Below are 18,808 nucleotides of genomic sequence, written 5' to 3' on the forward strand. Positions count from 1 at the left end.
ACAGTCCCCTGTGGGGCCCCAGTGCTGCTTATAGCCATGTCTGACACGCAGCTCCAAAGCCACACTTTTTTTTGAATGAATATGCTTCCTTGAATTTGTTACTTGCTTTTATTGATGCTTGCTTGATATTTTTGATGTTTTGGACCTTGGCCCCGGAGAAATGCTGTCTCCTTCAGCTATAGGGCTTGAATGATAAACTTGATTTGATTTGAATCTCAATAATACATATCCTACTTTTCCCAGTAATGGTAACAATGTCTCAGAAATCAGAACCCACTTCTATCACACCAATCACTGAGCCCCATGGTTATTTCTCTAATACTAAAGGAAGAAAGGTTACCTATGCAAGTCTCAGCTCCTTATTTTGTAGTCATACCTTCAGTATTATTTGAAGTCCAACTACACAGTATTATTGAGTCAGACATTTTTGAGTCAGACATTATAATTGAGTGTGCTAAAATACATTTGTAAATTAAATGTCACCACAATGTTTTAAAATCGTATTAAAAGGTTTTAATGACCAGCTTTTGCAAAATCATTGAGATTACCTAAATTTTATCCAGTCCAACCAGATCTAGTACAAGGCATGCCACAATCAAATGGTGGCATCAGAAGTATAAGACTGACTGAATTTGGACAAGGACGTGGCTTCTGGTAACTGACCGTCTGGCTCACTGCTGGAGAAAGCCACCCTTCAAGTGAAACAGGCCTAATCAGCTTATAAATACAACTATCTTCTTTTGGTATAGTTGTTAAATCCTAAAGACAACAGACTGAAAATTTAGGGCTGTAACTGCAAACATGGTAATCCTCTCTGCAATGCAAATTCAGTTTCCTTTTGTTCATTAATCAGAAGTCACTGAGTTTACTTTATACTTACAAACACTACAATCAGGACTTTCAGATTTTCTACATTATTCTTTAATACATTTTAAGTCAGTACAGCTCCATCAAGTTGTTTGTTACATATATATTCAATAGAAACAAAGGACTAGGACATAATACCAACAATTAGATCATCAGATCTGTATAGTTTTCACTAATATTACAGAAGAACAGACTAATTGCACGAACACACTAAAATCTGGCAATCAGCTTGTTGAATACTCGTCAGTTTTACTTTTGCAACAATGCAATATTAATTACTTTGTTTCCAAAAATTAACTTATTTTGTTTTTTTATAATTTACTTTGTGGAAGAGCCTCGTGAGCACCGGGATGTTGAACTCAATGCACTTTCTCGATCATGATCTTCAAAGTAGTTCTGCTCTATTCTTCTACAAAACTTTATGAGGTTTTCATAATTTTTCACCTTTTCACAAAATGCATCGTTGGTCAACTGAGTTGTAAGGATTGTGAACAAATGACCAAACACCAGAGCATCCAGTTCCGTTGGCCTGCAGCACAAACATTGAAAGGTTAGTTATGATTATTTTTGGAAGGCAGCATTGAGACCTGTAGCTATATACCATAACAAGGAACAGATTAAGGAAAGGTCATTACAAGGGATATTGGCACAGGACTTCCGTTCTCCGAAAACTGCTGGCATTTCTTAACTAGATGAAGCCAATCTCTAAAGGTTTCATAGGCGCAGACCATCTTAATTTTTATTACAGTAATTTATTATACAGGTACTTGCTCTTGCTCAAAATTCTTGTCATTAACAGTTTAATTACCTTTTTCCCCAAAAGAACACAACTTAAATATACCAAAAACTTTATACTGTATGTCTTACAACCACTGATAGTTGTCCATCTCTGGAAAGAAAAACCTGCCTCCCCTGCTGCAACTACTGTGCATAACAAAACCATCATTAAAATAGAATGCTGCACTTCAAATAGCAAAATACATTGCTCCTGGGCATGTTATCTGCCAAAGACACCGATGCTGTGGTATTCCTTTGTGCTTATGGTTAAACAAATGGAAATAGAAAAAAAACATGAAAATCAAGTGAATAGAGCATTTGTCATAACAACATCTCTATTCTTCACTGCTGTACTGTGTGTTACTTTAACAATGGAACTTACTGTTTGGTAAAGAAATAGGCCTGGGATCCCAGTCTTTGGGAAAGAGCCTGGCAGCATCGATCTACGTCTTCAAGTACCTAATAATTATCCAGAAGGAGAAAAATCAACATTACAGAAGTAATTTTCAACCAAATAGTGGTCAGGAAGTTCACATCTTATTATCCACTTTGAGGTCAATACATCAAAACAAAAATGACAATATTCGGCTCATCTTTTTAATGAGTGGAATACTACCAATTTATTCTAAACTCCACATAATTAATGGTCTAGAACCATAATGTGCATTTCACAGAACTGTGCACCCAGATACACAAAGAAAAAGGTCAGCTAAGAAACCACAAAATGTAACAGAATAATATTTGGTTAGCAGTTAAATTAACCCAAGGTTCTGATGGCTTAGTAGGAAGCCTCAAAACAGGATAACTGGCTCGTCCAATTTTCTGATGCATAACTTTCTTTAATGAAACTTCAGACAGAGATGACTGCACTTACCCATTGAAATCATGAGGAAGATGAGGGAATATGACATTCACTATATTCAAAATATGACATTCACTATATTCACTATATTCACTATATTGAATAAATATTCTTGTTTCTTTTTTATGTACACTTAATGCCTAGGTTTTCCTTACACTAACTTGCGTAGCAGTTTTGACCGGGGAGGACCTCCCCATCTTAAGAATGCCTGACTTATGTACAGCCAGTACACATGAATGAGCATTTGGAAGCCTGGCAGGATGATATTGCTAGCTGGTGCAGGCATCTTCTGCCACAAGTATGTACATTCACAGTCGCATTTTCAAATTGCAAACTGTTCTATTTCCGGACAGTTCACAGGTACGAAGCCCTGCTGTAACCAGGGGAGAACATATACAATTATGTTGCAATTATTCAACTACTCTCTTCTAGTGCCTTGATAAATACTGCTGTTGTACAGCTTGTGGTAACAATATTGTAAATGTGAGGATCTCTTTGGTCCCACAGTTCTGTGTAATTTAGATGTGAACCAATTAATTTTATTTATTTATTGAGACATAGCACTGAATAGGCCCTTCTGGCCCTTCAAGATGTGCCACCCAGCGATTCCCCCTCTTTAATCCTCGCGTAATCATGGGAAAATTTACAATGACCATTAACCTACCAACTGGTACACCTTTGGAATGTGGTAGGAAACTGGAACACCCAGAGGAAACCCATGCGGTCACGGGGAGAACATAAAAACTCCTTCCAGGCAACAACGGGAATTGAACCCCTGGTCGACTGTACTGTAAAATATTGTGCTAACCACTATACAACATTGCCACCCCTGAAGGATAATATTTTCCGAATTCATATTCAGGGAGGATACTGGCTGTTATGAATACCAGAAGAATGTTGCTTACAATTAGCATCACCTGGACTTCTGTTTGTCTGAAGAGTTCATTCCTTGATACTATTGCTAGCTCCTAGCAACAAGTTACATTCAAGCAACTGCAGGAAGACATCCTTTAAACAAGCCACACCTTCCCTTTATCAGTCTGGAAGCATAAAATTGACAGGATTCCCAGGTCTTTCCATTTGTACCACTGTTTTGCAATTCAAACAGAAGATCAAGAGAAAGGGACACTAATGCATAAATGGCAGTTTCACACAATTTTTACTTTGCACATTAATTCCCATGATCCCAGCTTTTATTATGTAACAGCCTACATTATTTGAAATTCTCCAGAAAGTGCACAAATGATGGTGGGATATCAAGCTACCATGATCAGAAGTGCCTCGCACCTCTCCGCCATTGTAGATTAAATACACAACTGCTACTAGCAGTATGCCTTTGGAAATACTGTACATCATGGGAATGGTAAAGCGACAGTTTTACTCAATCTATTTTAATTGCACGAACTATTTCTACGGATGTTGTTCCACCCCTGGGCCAAATTTTTTAAAGTAATTTTCTAGATCCTGCCAAATTGCAAGATGAGTAGACTGGTAAGGCTTCAGTTGCAGAGTACAAGACCGGGGTGATGTGAATATGATGTATTCAGAATACAGTCAAATATGACTCATGATGACTGTCTCTACTTACTGAACTAAGTACAGTCTCGAAAGAATTCCAATACAACAGATGACCTGATAAAACACAAGAGATTCTGAAGATGCTGGAACTCACACAAAAGCTGGAGGAACTCAGCAAGTCAGTCAGAATCTATGAAGGGAAATACAACTAACGATTAAGACTGAGGCACTTCATCAGGATTCTTTCATATTGAACCGCCACCATTCAACACTGTCCCAAGAACTTACTGCTTTTCTTTTCATATCAGAGCCCATACAAATTAAAAATACCCCTTTCATATTTATCAGGTATGTCTGAGCCTTTAAACGAAAAGTACATGCTATACAAGTAGAATCAGCACACACAACTGTTGTGTATTCAATATTTCAGTAATAGCTGAGTAATATTGTAAATATATTGTTTGATTGAGCATTCTAACACAGAAACATAGAAAACCTACAGCACAATACAGGCCCTTCAGCCCACAAAGCTGTGCCGAACATGTCCTTACCTTAGAACTACCTAGGCTTTACTCATAGCCCTCTAGTTTTCTAAGCTCCATGTAGCCATCCAGGAGTCTCTTAAAAGACCCTATCGTCTCCACCGGGAGCCCTTTCCACACACTCACCACTCTCTGCGTAAAAAAAACTTACCCCTGACGTCTCCTCTGTACCTACTTCCAAGCACCTTAAAACTATGCCCTCTCGTGCTAGCCATTTCAGCTCTGGGGAAAAGCCTCTGACTATCCACACGATCAATGCCTCTCATCATCTTATACACCTCTATCAGGTCACCTCTCATCCTCCGTCGCTGCAAGAAGAAAAGGTTGAGCTCACTCAACCTATTCTCATAAGGCATGCTCCCCAACCCAGGCATCATCCTTGTAAATCTCTTCTGCACCCTTTCTACATCCTTCCTGTACTGAGGCGACCAAAATTGAACACATTCTCTGTTTAAATACTTCATTATGGGTTATACGTAAGAAACCAGTTAGTAGTTTGCGTCATTATGCCACATCAGATGTAGAGTCTCACTAAAGAAAAGGAAAAGAAAAACTAAGTAGACAATATTCAAGGTCCTGGGTATTTTTGATTAGTTTCTAGAATTACGAACCATAACAACCACAGGATGATGATTGCAAGTTTAAAGCCCTGCTGTGAAATTGACACTTTTGATACAGTGCTAAGGAATATCACTACTTCAGCTAGAATAATTCTGAATACTTGTCCCCTTTAAGGCACTTGCCTAAATTTTTGTCAAAAGCTAAATTCCAAATTCCGTCCAATGACAACCATATTACTGGATCCTTACCATGCTGCAGGTTCAGGGCCTGTTGTACCAGCTGCTTGAAAGCAGACTGCCAAGACACTCTGATGCAGCTAAAGTCCAGCATCAACTACTGTCTTCAGATCCTCTCTCGCAGTTAACAGACCGTGGGTAGTCATTTTGGATGCCCAAAGTCTCAATGCCTGTCATCTCATTCTTGAGAAACGTAGCCCTCATTATTTTAAGTTCCCCAGCAACCTGACATGAAAGATGCAACCTATTTGCACTGTTCTGCAATTAGATAACTTTTTTCTCCTACATGAGTGCAAGTTGCTGCAATGAAAAAAGCCCTTTACTTTTACATTAAATTTACGACAAAAGCACAACCAGTATATTACTTCTTTCTAACCAATGCAGCAATCTTTTTACATCAAGCATTCCTTCATTAATTGCCCTTCCAATGCCAGTGCAATGTGGGATCCAACAAGAAGAAATTACGAGGGTAATGACACAATTGTAATGGGGGACTTCAATATGTAAGGGGATTGGGAAAATCAGGTTGGTGTTGGATCACAAGAGAGGGAATTTGTTGAATCCCTTCAGGATGGGTTTTTAGAGCAGCTTGTGCTTGAGCCTTCTCAGGCAAAAGGCCATCTTAGATTGGGTGTTGTATAATAACCCAGATCTTACTAGGGAGCTTAACGTAAAGGAGCCCTTAGGTCATAACCTGATTGAGTTCATACTCTAATTTGAGAGGGAGAAGCATTACTCACATGTATTTGTATCAGAATGGAATAAAGAGGCATGAGAGAGGAGCTTGCCCAAGCAGATTGAAGGAGGATACTGGCAGGGATGCCAGCAGAGCAGAGCAGAAGAAAACTAAAAAAGCTATAAGAAGGGAAAAGATGAATATGAGGGTAAACCAGCCAATACTATAAAGCAGGATACCAAAATCTTTTTCAGTGATATAAAGAGTAAAAGGGAGGTGAGAGTTGATATTGTAACCACTGGAAAATGATGCTGGTGAGGTAGTAATGGGGGACAAAGAAACGGCAGATGAACTTGATGGGTACTTTGCATCTGTCTTCACTGTGGAGAACACTAGCAGTGTGGGAGAGGTCCATGCGTGTCAGGGAGCAGGATTGAGTGCCATTGCTATTATAAACGAAAAACTGCTAGGCAAACTCAAAAGTCTTAAGGTGATTGTCACCTGGGCAAGATGGACTACATCCCAGATGTTGGAATAATAGACTCCAACACTTTCCTAACCACTTAAGTCAGGCTTACTGGCCTACGATTTGCTTTCTTCTGCTTTCCTCCCTTCTTAAAGAGTGGAGTGACATTTGCAATCTTCCAGTCCTCCAGGACCATGCCAGAATCAAATAATTCTTGAAAGATCACGGCCAATGATCCGTTATCTCTTCAGCAACCTCTCTCTCAGAACCTCTTCAGAAGAAAGGAAATTAGAGGCCAATTAGGCTGAAAGTGTTAGGAAAGTGTTGAAGTCTAATATTAAGGATGAGGTTTTGAGGTACTTCAAAACTAATGGAAAAGTGAGTCAAAGTCAGCATGGTTTCTGTAAAAGGAAATTTTTCCTGACAAATCTGTTAGAGTTCTTCGAGAAAGTAACAAGCAGGGTGGACAAAGGGGAGGCAGTAGATGTCATTTACTTGGATTTTTAGAAGGCGTTTGATAACATGCCACACTTGAGACTGCTTAGCAAGATGACATCCTATGGCGTTACAGGAACGATACTGGCATGGATAGCAGAATGGCTGACAGGCAGGAGGCAAGTGAGAATAAAAGGGGCCTTTTTTGGTTGGCTGCCAGTGACTAGTGATGTTCCTCAGGGGTCAGTACTGGAACTGCTGCTTATCACAGTGTTTGTCAATGATTTAAACAATAGAATTGACGGCTTTATGGCAAAGTTTGCAGATGATACAAAGATAGGTGGAGGGGTAGGGAGTGCTGAGGAAGCAATGTGATTGCAGCAGGACTTAGACAAACTGGAAGAATGGGCAAAAAAGTGGCAGATGGAATAGTGTTGGGAAATATATGATAATACATTTTGCTAAAAGGAACAATAGTGCAGACTATTATCTAAATGGGGAGAAAGTTCAAACATCAGAGGTGCAGAGGGACTTAGGGGTCCTTGTGCAAGACTGCCAGAAGATTGAGCCTGTGGTAAAGAAGGCAAATGCAAAGTTGCCATTTATTTCAACAGGAAAAGAATATAAAAGCAAGGAGATAATGTTCAGCCTTTATAAGACACTAGTCAGGCTGCACTTGGAGTATTGTCAACAGTTTTGGGTCCCATATCTCAGAAAGGATGTTTTGTCATTGGAAAGAGTTGAGAAGAGGTTCACAAGGAAGATTCTGGGAATGAAGGGGTAACATATGAGGAGCAGTTCGCAGCTTTTGGCTGGTACTCACTAGAATTTAGAAGAATGCTGGGGGGGGGGGGGCGGCAGGGATATATGTCATTGAAACCTACCGAATGTTGGAAGGCCTAGATAGGGTGGATGTGGAGAGGATGCTTCCTATGGTGAGGTTATCCAGAACTTGAGGCCACAGCCTCTAAAGTGAGGGACGACCCTTTAGAACAGAGGTATAATCCACTTAACCTTCAGTTCCCATGCAGTCCACATTATCTCTCAGTCTTGAATGTAACTAACACAGCTCAGAGGTAGAAAATTCCAAAGATTCACAAATAAGCAGAAAATGCTGAGGATATTTAGCAGAGCAGGCAATGTCTGTGAAGAGAAAGTAACAGAGTTAACTTTTCAGGTCAATAATCTTTGCCCTGAGTTGGAAAAGTGAGAAAATAAACAGATCTTGAGTTGCAGAGAAGTGGAGGAGTGAAAGGAATCAAGGGAGTGCCTATGGCAGGGCAGAAACCAGATTTGCCCACATGACAGAATGGATTTCAGTGTTACCTAAAAGGACAAAATGAATGGCTTGTTAATCATAGCTGATCTGTCAGGAGGAACGTAAAAGGAGGAAGATTAATGAGAGCAATAAAGGAAAATAAACATGCTGGAATTGTGAAATGTGGAACACAGACTTCAAGACAGTCACAGCCATTTTAAAGATGAAATTCCTTCTAACCTCAGTCCGATGGCTAGCTCATCATGAGACTACAGCTGTAGTTTAGACTTACCCACCTGTTGTGCTGTCTTGGTGCATGCTTTTATGAATACAACCATATCCACTTTATCTACCCTCAAAAAGTTCCAATAAATCTGTTAAAGCACAACTTCCATAAAACCATGTCAACTTTACCAAATTACATCATGTTTGACATACTCTGTAATCACTGTCTTATTAGATTACAGCATTTTTCCAATGACACATATTAGGCTAAATGGCCTAAAGCCACATGCTTTCTTGAATAGCAATGTCACCTTTGCTGTCTTTATATCTGCTGGGATCTTAGCAGAATCTCGGAAATTTTGAAAGACTACGATAAAGGGCACCTTTTTGCCTAATTTTTTTTTCCTTCCAAGGATATCAACCGATTTCCTAAATCTTCTCTGTCAATTTGCTGTATGTTATTTTGGCTACAGTTTTAGCATCTTCTAATGAAAAATTGTTAAAAGTTAACATTTTGACATTTCCTCAATCTCTATTGTTAATTATACTTTCTCAAATTCTAAGTGTTCAGTGCCTGCTTTTGCTATTCCCTACCCTTTTACTTAAATGGAGAAGCTAACTTTATTCTTTAGATATCTAGTTAACACAATTTAAATTTAACAATTGATTTGTTAAACTTCACTGATATTAAAAAATGGAATATTTAAGCAAACTTTATGAATTTTTTTTTAAAATCTGAGACCCTCTTTAATTCTTCAGGGCCCAGTATTCTACATCCCAATGTACTAAAGGAAGTAGCCATGGAAAGAGTTAATATTTTGGTTTTCATCATCCAAGATTCTGTATATTATCAAATGGTTCCTAAAGATTGGAGGAAAGCTTATATGTCCCCACTAATTTTTTTTAAATAAGAAAAGAAAATAGATCTACAGAATAACATCTCCATTTAGCTAATACTCGTTAATTCAGGCAATACCTGCTGAACTACTTTTGCACCCCCTCCAAAGCCTCGACATCCTTCCTGTAATGCAACCACCATTGCACAGCACACAGTACTCCAATATGGCCTAACCATAGCTTTATACAGCTGCAACTTTTATATTCAACAATGAAGGCAAGTATATCATACACCTTTGATTATCACTCTCTCTATTTACTTCTGTTATCACTTTCAGGGAGCTACTGGCATACACATCAAGGTTCTATGTATCAATACTTCCAAGGTACTACAATTTACTATACAATTTCTTCTTACATTTGACCTCCCAAAGTGCAACACCCTACACTTCTCCAAATTAAGGACCATTTGCCTGCTCTTTGCCTACATTTCCAACTGTTATGGTTCATCCATTTCTCAATTCCAAATGCATGCCTTGATTCTGCAACTTTTACTAATCTTACTTAAATATTGCTACCTCCACTGCTCCCCCTACCCCACCACTGCATCCCAGCTTGTTGCTGAAGCTCCCATCATTTCATTATCACCAGAATCATTGATGACAGCCCAATCCTTGCCTTCCATTACTATGCATCTCTGAGCAACTCAGAAACACTTCGGGCTATAGCACTTTGACCTGGCTATAACTTGAAAACAATAGGAAAAAATGCAAACTTCTTAATGGGGCTCAACATTAGGACCCCTTTCAGTAGGATCACGTTTCATGGTTTGGAAACTTCTTCAACAAGAAACAAAACATAACATGCCTATGATGAGGAAAAAACTTTAAGCACAATACAGTGCAATATGTATTTGCTGTAACTTAAAATGCTGGAATTTGTAACATCTGCATTTCAGTAATTCAGAACAAGTACAGGCACCGAAACAAATATTTTCATATTGGATATAAAGAAATTGGTGCAGTGGAATATGAAGGCATAGGGTAACAATCTGCAAAGCAGCATGAAAGCATATGAACCCTTCAGAAACTAATAGTTAGTTATTCAATAATAGACATGAGGTTGCTCTTGCAGACAAGGTGAAGGAGAATACAAGGGCTTCTACAGATACATTAAGAGTAAAAGAATAGCAAGAGACAAAATTGGTCCTCTTCCAAGATCAGAGTGGTAATCTATACATGGAGTCAAACTATTTAGGGGAGATCTTAAATGGATTTTTTGCATGTGCATTTACACAGGAGACGGACACAGTTTATAGATGTGAGGAAATGCAGCAGTGAGGTTGTGGACCCTATAGAGATTACTGAAGAGAAGGTGTTTGTGGTCATGAGGCAAATTGGGGTGGATAAATTCCCAAGGCCTGACAAGGTATTTCCTTGGACCCTGTGGCAGGCTACTGCAGGGGCCCTAGCAGAGATATTTAAAACATCTTTAGCCACAGTGAGATGGAGGATTAGAGAACAGCTAATATTGTTCCGTTGTTTGAGAATAAGCCAGAAAGCTATAGGCCAGTGAGCCTGACATCAATAGTGGGAAAGTCATTGGAAGGGTATTCCAAGGAACCAGATACTTAAGTATTTGGATAGACAAGGGCTGATTAGGGACAGTCAACATGGCTTTGTGCCTGGTAAGTTGTGTCTAACGATCTTACGAGTTTTTTGAGGAAGGTACCAGGAAAATGGATGAAGGCAAGGCAGTGGATGTTGTCTACATGGATTTTAGCAAGGCCTCTGACAAAGTCCCACATGGGAGGTTGGTCAAGGTGGTTCAATTGCTTGGCATTCAAGATGAGGTAGTTAATTGGATTAGACATTGGCTTCGTGAGAGGAGGTAGAAAGTGGTAGTAGATGGTTGCCTATCCACCTGGAGCCCTATGACTACTGGTGTGCCGCAGGGATCAGTACTAGGTAGACCTGAGGAGAGCTAAGGTACCGGTGACCCCTGTTTCCATCCAAACGGTCAGTGTGGACATGGTGGAGGATTACAAATACCTGGGGATACGAATAGATAATAAACTGGACTGGTCAAAGAACACTGAGGCTGTCTACAAGAAGGGTCAGAGCCGTCTCTATTTCCTGAGGAGACTGAGGTCCTTTAACATCTGCCGGACGATGCTGAGGATGTTCTATGAGTCTGTGGTGGCCAGTGCTATCATGTTTGCTGTTGTGTGCTGGGGCAGCAGGCTGAGGGTGGCAGACACCAACAGAATCAACAAACTCATTCGTAAGGCCAGTGATGTTGTGGGGATGGAACTGGACTCTCTCACCGTGGTGTCTGAAAAGAGGATGCTGTCTAAGTTGCATGCCATCTTGGACAATGTCTCCCATCCACTACATAATGTACTGGGTGGGCACAGGAGTACATTCAGCCAGAAACTCATTCCACCGAGATGCAGCATAGAGCGTCATAGGAAGTCATTCCTGCCTGTGGCCATCAAACTTTACAACTCCTCCCTTGGAGGGTCAGACACCCTGAGCCAATAGGCTGGTCCTGGATTTATTTCATAATTTACTGGCATAAATTATGGTTCTATTACTATTTATTATTTATGGAGCAACTGTAACGAAAACCAATTTCCCCCGGGATTAATAAAGTATGACTATGACTATTATTGTTTGTCATCTATATCAATGATCTGGATGATAATGTCACAAACTGGATCAGCAAATTTGCAGATGACACCAAGATAGGGGGTGTAGTGGATAGCGAAGTAGACAATGAAAGGTTGCAGCAGGATCTGGACCAGCTGGAAAAGTGGACTGAAAAATGGCAGATGGAATTTAATAAAGATAATTGTGAGGTGTTGCACTTTGGAAGGACCAACCAGGATAGGACTTACACAGTGAGTGGCAGGGCACTGAAGAGTGCTGTAGAACAGAGGGATCTGGGAATGCAGGTCCATAATTGATTGAAAGTGGCATCACAAGTAGATAGGACGTAAAGAAAGCTTTCAGCACATTGGCCTTCATAAATAAAGGTATGAGCACAGGAATTGGGATGTTAGGTTGAAAATGTATAAGAACTTGAGAAGGCCTAATTTGGAGTATTGAGGGGTACAGATAAGGTGAACGTAAGCAAGCTTTTCCCTCTGAGGTTGGGTGAGACTACAACTAGAGATCATGGGTTAAGAATGAAAGGTGAAAATTTTAAGGAGAACATGAGGGGAAATGTCTTCACTCAGGCAAGAGGAGAGAGAGCAGCACGCCGCGCATGCGCAGCCCTCCGGTGAAAAATGATATCGTATCCATTTAATAGGGGCCGTGGACAATTCTGATTTGATGGAGACGGACGTGAAAGCACAGAGGAACATCTGGAGAAATTTCTGAAACGCTCATTCGCTGCTGTCGTTACTGCACGGTCGGGAATCTTCCGGAGGGAAGGCCTCAAAATCCCCAGCTTTGCCTGCTGCTGGCGACCGAGATTGAGGTCGAATCGTTCAGACAGAGGTGGCGCTCAGTACTCGGTGTCGGGAGAGCTGATTCAGAGGCTTGAAGTTTTCGGATGACCCAGAGACGGACTGTGGTCGGGCATGGCAGGGAGAGTTTTTCTTCCTTCTCCCGTCTGCGTGAGATGTGGGACATCTGACAGACTTTGAACTTTTTACTGTGCTCATGGACTTCTTCATCAAGTTATGGTATTGTTGCACTGTTGTAACTATATGTTATAATTATGTGGTTTTGTCAGTTTTTTCAGTCTTGGTCTGTCCTGTGTTTTGTGATATCACACCGGAGGAAATATTGTATTATTTCTTAATGCATGCATTACTAAATGACAATAAAAGAGGACTGCGTGTCTTCATAATCTAATCTAAGTGTGAAGTAAGCTGCTAGTGCAAAGTGCTGGATGTGTGGTCGATTTCAACATTTAAGAGAAATTTGATATGGATGATATGGGTATGGAGGGCTATTGTCTGGGTGCAGGTTGATGGGACTAGGCAGATTAATGGTTTGGCACAGACTAGATGGGCCAAAGTGCTTGTTTCAGTGCTGTAGTGTTCTATGATTCTAATAGCATAGGCTAATAACACAAAGTACCACCTACAATACAGTTGCCCAGCAGTTCTGGTAACTCTCTGGTAACTCAGATCAGCCAATTGCAAAACATCAATTCATTTCAAACTGAAATTATAACAAAATAAATTATTGTATGTGAAGTACTTAGTGTTGGTTCTGACTGTTGTGATAAAGGACTGGATAACTAATGTACAGTAACAATTTTCTCTAAAGGTAATTTCATTTAATAAATTATTCTGAACACTGTGACGTTTTATTTGTTTCAAGCATTTTTACAAAAGGTTTTCACTATCTTTTTGCTATTAACCATTTAATTCCTTACAACCGGGAGAACACCAAAGTATTTCAACAAACTAAAAATGGACGGCTTTCTGATCACTAGCACTGCTACTGGACATATATAAAAAGCCATTCTTTGTCCAATTGCTTTGAAGCTTCCTGCAAATCACCCACGCGCAGAACAAAAATAAATCTTGTGTCTAACACAGGTGATTTTATCTTCTAGCCAAGAGCAGTGTGTGCCCAACAATCAGCACTTCTAAATAAAATAGTGAAAGCTAACAAAACATCCCTTCACAAACCTGCCAGTGTATTTCCATTTAAACCTTTTTCATTGTTCCAATGATTGCCTTCACTCTCCCGAGGCATACCAGAGGAAAACATACCACCTGTTGCGCACGACGGCCTTAACTAAATAACTCCACAACCTTCAAAACTCGAGGGAATGAAGTCAGCTTTGCTCTACTAATAATTATTATTTAACAGTGCATATTTTTCTATCGGATGTTAATATGCATCTTCAAATTTTATCACCGTTATCAATTTCTCTGGTACCACTGATTCTGGCACCACAGCCTCAGTTGATATTGAACAATTATTTAAAAAGAGCTTCAGAAATGCCCAAAGTTAGACACATTCTGCAGATTAGTTCCCACTCTTACAAGTTTTGATGCATGTCAATCTTCAGAATCAAGATGTTTTGTTAGCTGGAAAACCAATGAATTCCAATTGTGAAAAATTCTTCAAAATATGAAAAGGCTAAAACAATCATTCTGTTCAAAGCACTATCTCTACCTTTCGAGTATTGAGTTGATGGATCAGACTTATTTTATAACCACAAAATAATTTCCAACTGAATGTCCTAGCGATTATGTGATAACACTATTTTACAGCAGCTATGTCAGTAAAACAAATAAAAGATTAGCATTAAACTTGGCCTTTTTAACAAAAGGCTAGCAATTAAATGTGCAACACTTACCAAAATATAGGAACAATTATAGAACTTTACAATAACCAATACGTGGGAGTCAAACGTGAGAAACTTTTCCTGAGTAAATAAAATACTTATTCTACCAACCCGCATGTCTTGAGACATGGGAGATGACCAAACCACACAAAGGAAACCCAAGAGGTCACCGGGATTACATACAAACTCCACATAGACAGCATCTTTACTTTCTTAGGAGGTTTAGCTTGTCACCAAATACTCTAATAGACTTGTACAGACGTACTGTTGAACGTATCCTGGTTGGTTACATCATGGTCTGGTACAGCAATCCAAATGTGCAGCAACACAAGAAGTGACAATACACTTTCTTTGACTTCCTTGTTTTTTTTTACCAAATGGCAACAAGACCTAGGAATTGACTGTGGACTTTAAGAAGTGGAAGTCAGGTAAACACACACCATTGAGGGGTCAGCAGTGGAAAGGATGAGCAGCTTCAAGTTCCTGGGCATCAACATCGCAAGGGATCTATCCTGGGCCCAATATATTGATGCATTTAGAAAGAGGGTAAGCCAGCAGTTACTCTCATTAGGAGTTTGAGGGGATTTGATATGTCAATAAATACTCTAGCAAATTTGTACAGATATACAATAGAGAGCATTCTGACTGGGTGCATCATTGCTTGGTATGGAGCCTCCAATGCACAAGATCAAAAGAGGCTACAGAAGATTGTAGACTCAGCCAGCTGCATCACAGGCACAAGCCTCTCCACCATCAGTGACATCTTCAAAAGCACTAGACAACAAAGATATGCTTCCTGAATATTTTTGGGTATATCGTATAGATTTTGGGCTGCTGATCATGAAAATCACCATGAAATTCAAGTCAATTCAAATGTTGCCCACAACATACACAGAAAAGTTTTCTATCTTGTCCAGGCATGGTGACTGCTGCATGGCAGGGAAGGGTTTAGAAAAGCTATAAGTTTCCATGAAGGATTTTGGTCTTTGAGACAGATGTTTCCTGGAATAACTGACGCCAAGATTAAGGAAGGCATTTTTGTCAGTCCACAAATCAAACAGGTCATCCAAGAACTTCTAGTGGGACCGGAGAAAATCACATGGAAGGCATTCAAGGATGTTGTTGAAAATTTTCTTGGCCACTACAGAGCACCAACATATGTGCAGCTGGTTGACAACATGCTTCAAACACACAAAAGCATGAAATGCAATATATCACTAAATATTCATTTTCTGCATTCCCATTTGGACTTCTTCCCTGCAAATCTTAGTGCTGTCAGTAACGAGCATGGTGAAAGGTTTCACCAAGACATTGCAGTCATGCAGAAATGGTATCAGGGCAACTGGAATCCATCAAAGCTGGCTGATTATTGTTAGACACTTAAGCACAAAGTCTCACACACTGAGCACAAACGAAAATCATCAAAATATTCTTAGCTTAGTTGAACTATTACAAAGTGACAATACTGTTATGCAATGAAATGCATTATATTTAATAAAAGTTAATTTCTTGTTTCTCCAAATTCCTACATGATACAAGTAGTCTCAAATTATATTTGTGTTCCACTTCAAGCAGTGTATCATAAACAAAAATAAAATTCTGAGAACACGACACTTTCAAAAAAATTGTTGTTCAGAGAAGTTGGTGCCTCAGGAGAGTGTCATCTGTTATTAAGGACCCTCATCGCATGAGACATACACTATTCTCATTGCATGAGGTACAGGAGGTTGAAGACCCATATTCAATGTTTCAGGAACAGTTTTTTTCCCACTGCCATTACATTTCTGAACAGTCCATGGCACTACCTCATCGTTCCTTTTTCACACTACTTATTTATTATTAATGTGACATAGTAATTTTTAAACCTTGCACTGTCTTGCTACCACCAAACAACTAATTACATGACATATATCAGTAACCCTGATTCTGATTGAACTTTGGTATCCAGAGGCACCAGTCCTACTAGTTGCATTATGGTGTCACCCACTTTCTGTAACAAGTCCTTCTGTACGTCAAAAAGTTACAAGTGAAGAAGCACCATAACGTCACTGAAAGTTCCATTGCTACATCATGGAAGGTTATTTTCTAAATGATTCCCCCCTCCCTCCAAGTTCTTTTCTGTACCTTGACCAATCTGTAATTTAAAGGATTTACTATAAAGAACCCCCACAACATTTACTGGGAAGGACATTCGTTTGCATAAGTAAGACTCTCAACGTTAGGATACCCTAAAATACTATTAGAGCAGAGTCACTACAGGAAAATAGAAAATGCATCTGATAAATATGAGAAAAAAAATCTCACAAATAACAATAAGATTTAAAAAGCATATAATGAATTTCATTGATGTTGACAGATCTAGCCCGGGTCACTACTCTATATTCCATCTGAAATATGGTACTTTTTACGTTCTACTAACAGGGTCTTGGGGTAATAATATAATGCCATGACTGAAAACTGGTTCCTCTGACAGTGCAACATTCTTCCATTAATGCACAATTTGTTAGCTTATGTACTCAAGTCTGTAATGAGAACAGAATTTTCAGCCTTCTGTAATAATCCACGGCTCACACTGAGACTTAAGAGCAGTTTTAAAGTACTGTGTATTGTTATGTTGCTCTATTATTTCAATTTACATTGAACTGATTTAGATATTTACCCATGCATTATTTATTACTTTACATATTTCAACACGACTGTTTCTGCATAATTTTGAAGGAAATCTCAACAACCAATTATGTCTCCAAGTTGTTCCCTAAACATTCAATTTTCTTACAGAAGCCATGCCCATGGTTTTAATTTCAGGGTTTTAGTTTTCTTTCTGTACCGTAGCGACCAAAAGTAAACATAGTATTTTGGGTACAACCCAAGTGATACACTATAATCTCTCAACATAACATCCTCTAATTTGTGACTGTCACTGCTGCCCACCATACCACGATTCACCCCAACTTCTGAAGCTTCTGACTGTATTCGTAGACAATTACAACATTGTTTATTTACAGATGACACTAATTTGACAGACAATTATAGTTAAGGTTAATGAGCAACTGAAGAATAAGAAATGCCCCAGAGGAAATGTAATTCAGCATAACCCTAGTACGTAAAGTAGTGAAGGATACAGTACTATGTATTTTTAAATAAAGGGTGACAGGCATACTCTATAAACGCCATTGAACTGCCTACAATTAGTCCTGGAAGATCAAGAGAAACACCTGCATGCCCTGTATTATTGGGAAACAATTAACAAACTATACAAATGCTGAAGAAAATTTCTGAGTCTGTAGATCACAGGTTAAAGGATGGCACACTGAAACCATAAAGTGATGACTAATATTGTGCAGATCATATTACACAGTTAAGTAATAAATTGTCAGAAGTGTGGAAGGCAATAAACAGTTTCACAGTAGATTAGCAGCCAGGGCCACAGGCTATAGTGTTTAATCAAAGTGCAAGACCAGTTTATAACTGTACACTTTATAAAGTCAAAAGCATGAGGGAATTTAAAATTGTAATGGCAAATTTGCTAAAAATATATTTATGTTATATGACTAACTGCACCAATATAATGCTAAGTGTAAAATCAGAATTTTTGATTCTGTTGTGTATTTGTAAATACAGAAGCAAGTTTACCTTAGTCAATTGTGTAGTTTGGAGTTGTAAGTGACCAACATAACTTACTCTAGTATTTTCATTTTTATATTCACTGGTGTTAAAATGTTTTGAAATTATATTGAAGGCAGCTATATTTTTATTTATACTGAATATTATACATAAATCATTCAAAAATAGGCATTAGGCAAAGAGGTATTCAGAAGGGTAACTAGACACTAGGTCAAAAAGGTAAGTTTTAAGATGATTAAAAATAAATGGAGATTGGAAAAGGAACTGTAGAATATAAATTAGAAGTACTTTTATTCAGCAATGTTAAACAGAAATGCATATTTTCAAATATATATTTCTGTTCTTTGCAAACCAACATTTAAAAATGCAATACAATACACATTTGCATCATGACTAACCTGTTTAAAAGTTTTCCCAGCCCATCCAATTGCTTTCATCTTGCGCCTTACTTCCCATTGCTTCTGATAGGCCAGAATATGATTTAGAGGCCAAGGATAAGGTGACCCGTATCTAGAACGAGTTATCTTAAAAGATCAAAAGGTTCAGATCATTATTTTTTAAAACTTGTAAATACTCATGATTCATAAAACTGCAGTTAGCATTTT

The 18,808-nt window shown here is 38.9% G+C and overlaps 1 protein-coding gene across 1 annotated transcript in view; it reads right to left on the reverse strand.

Moving 5' to 3' along the window:
* Positions 1–521: 521 nt before the first annotated feature.
* Positions 522–18,808, reverse strand: part of mtx2 (metaxin 2) — a 96,169-nt gene continuing 77,882 nt past the window's right edge. Inside the window, exons 8-10 of the mRNA XM_063050095.1 lie at positions 18,602–18,727; positions 2,027–2,103; positions 522–1,396 (exon numbers count right to left, since the gene is read on the reverse strand). Of these exons, the coding sequence (XP_062906165.1) occupies positions 1,186–1,396; positions 2,027–2,103; positions 18,602–18,727 (414 nt within the window). The 3' untranslated portion in view covers positions 522–1,185. The remainder of the gene's footprint in view (positions 1,397–2,026; positions 2,104–18,601; positions 18,728–18,808) is intronic.

The sequence above is a fragment of the Mobula hypostoma genome, chromosome 6, assembly GCF_963921235.1.
Source record: "Mobula hypostoma chromosome 6, sMobHyp1.1, whole genome shotgun sequence".
Lineage (NCBI taxonomy): Eukaryota > Metazoa > Chordata > Chondrichthyes > Myliobatiformes > Myliobatidae > Mobula > Mobula hypostoma.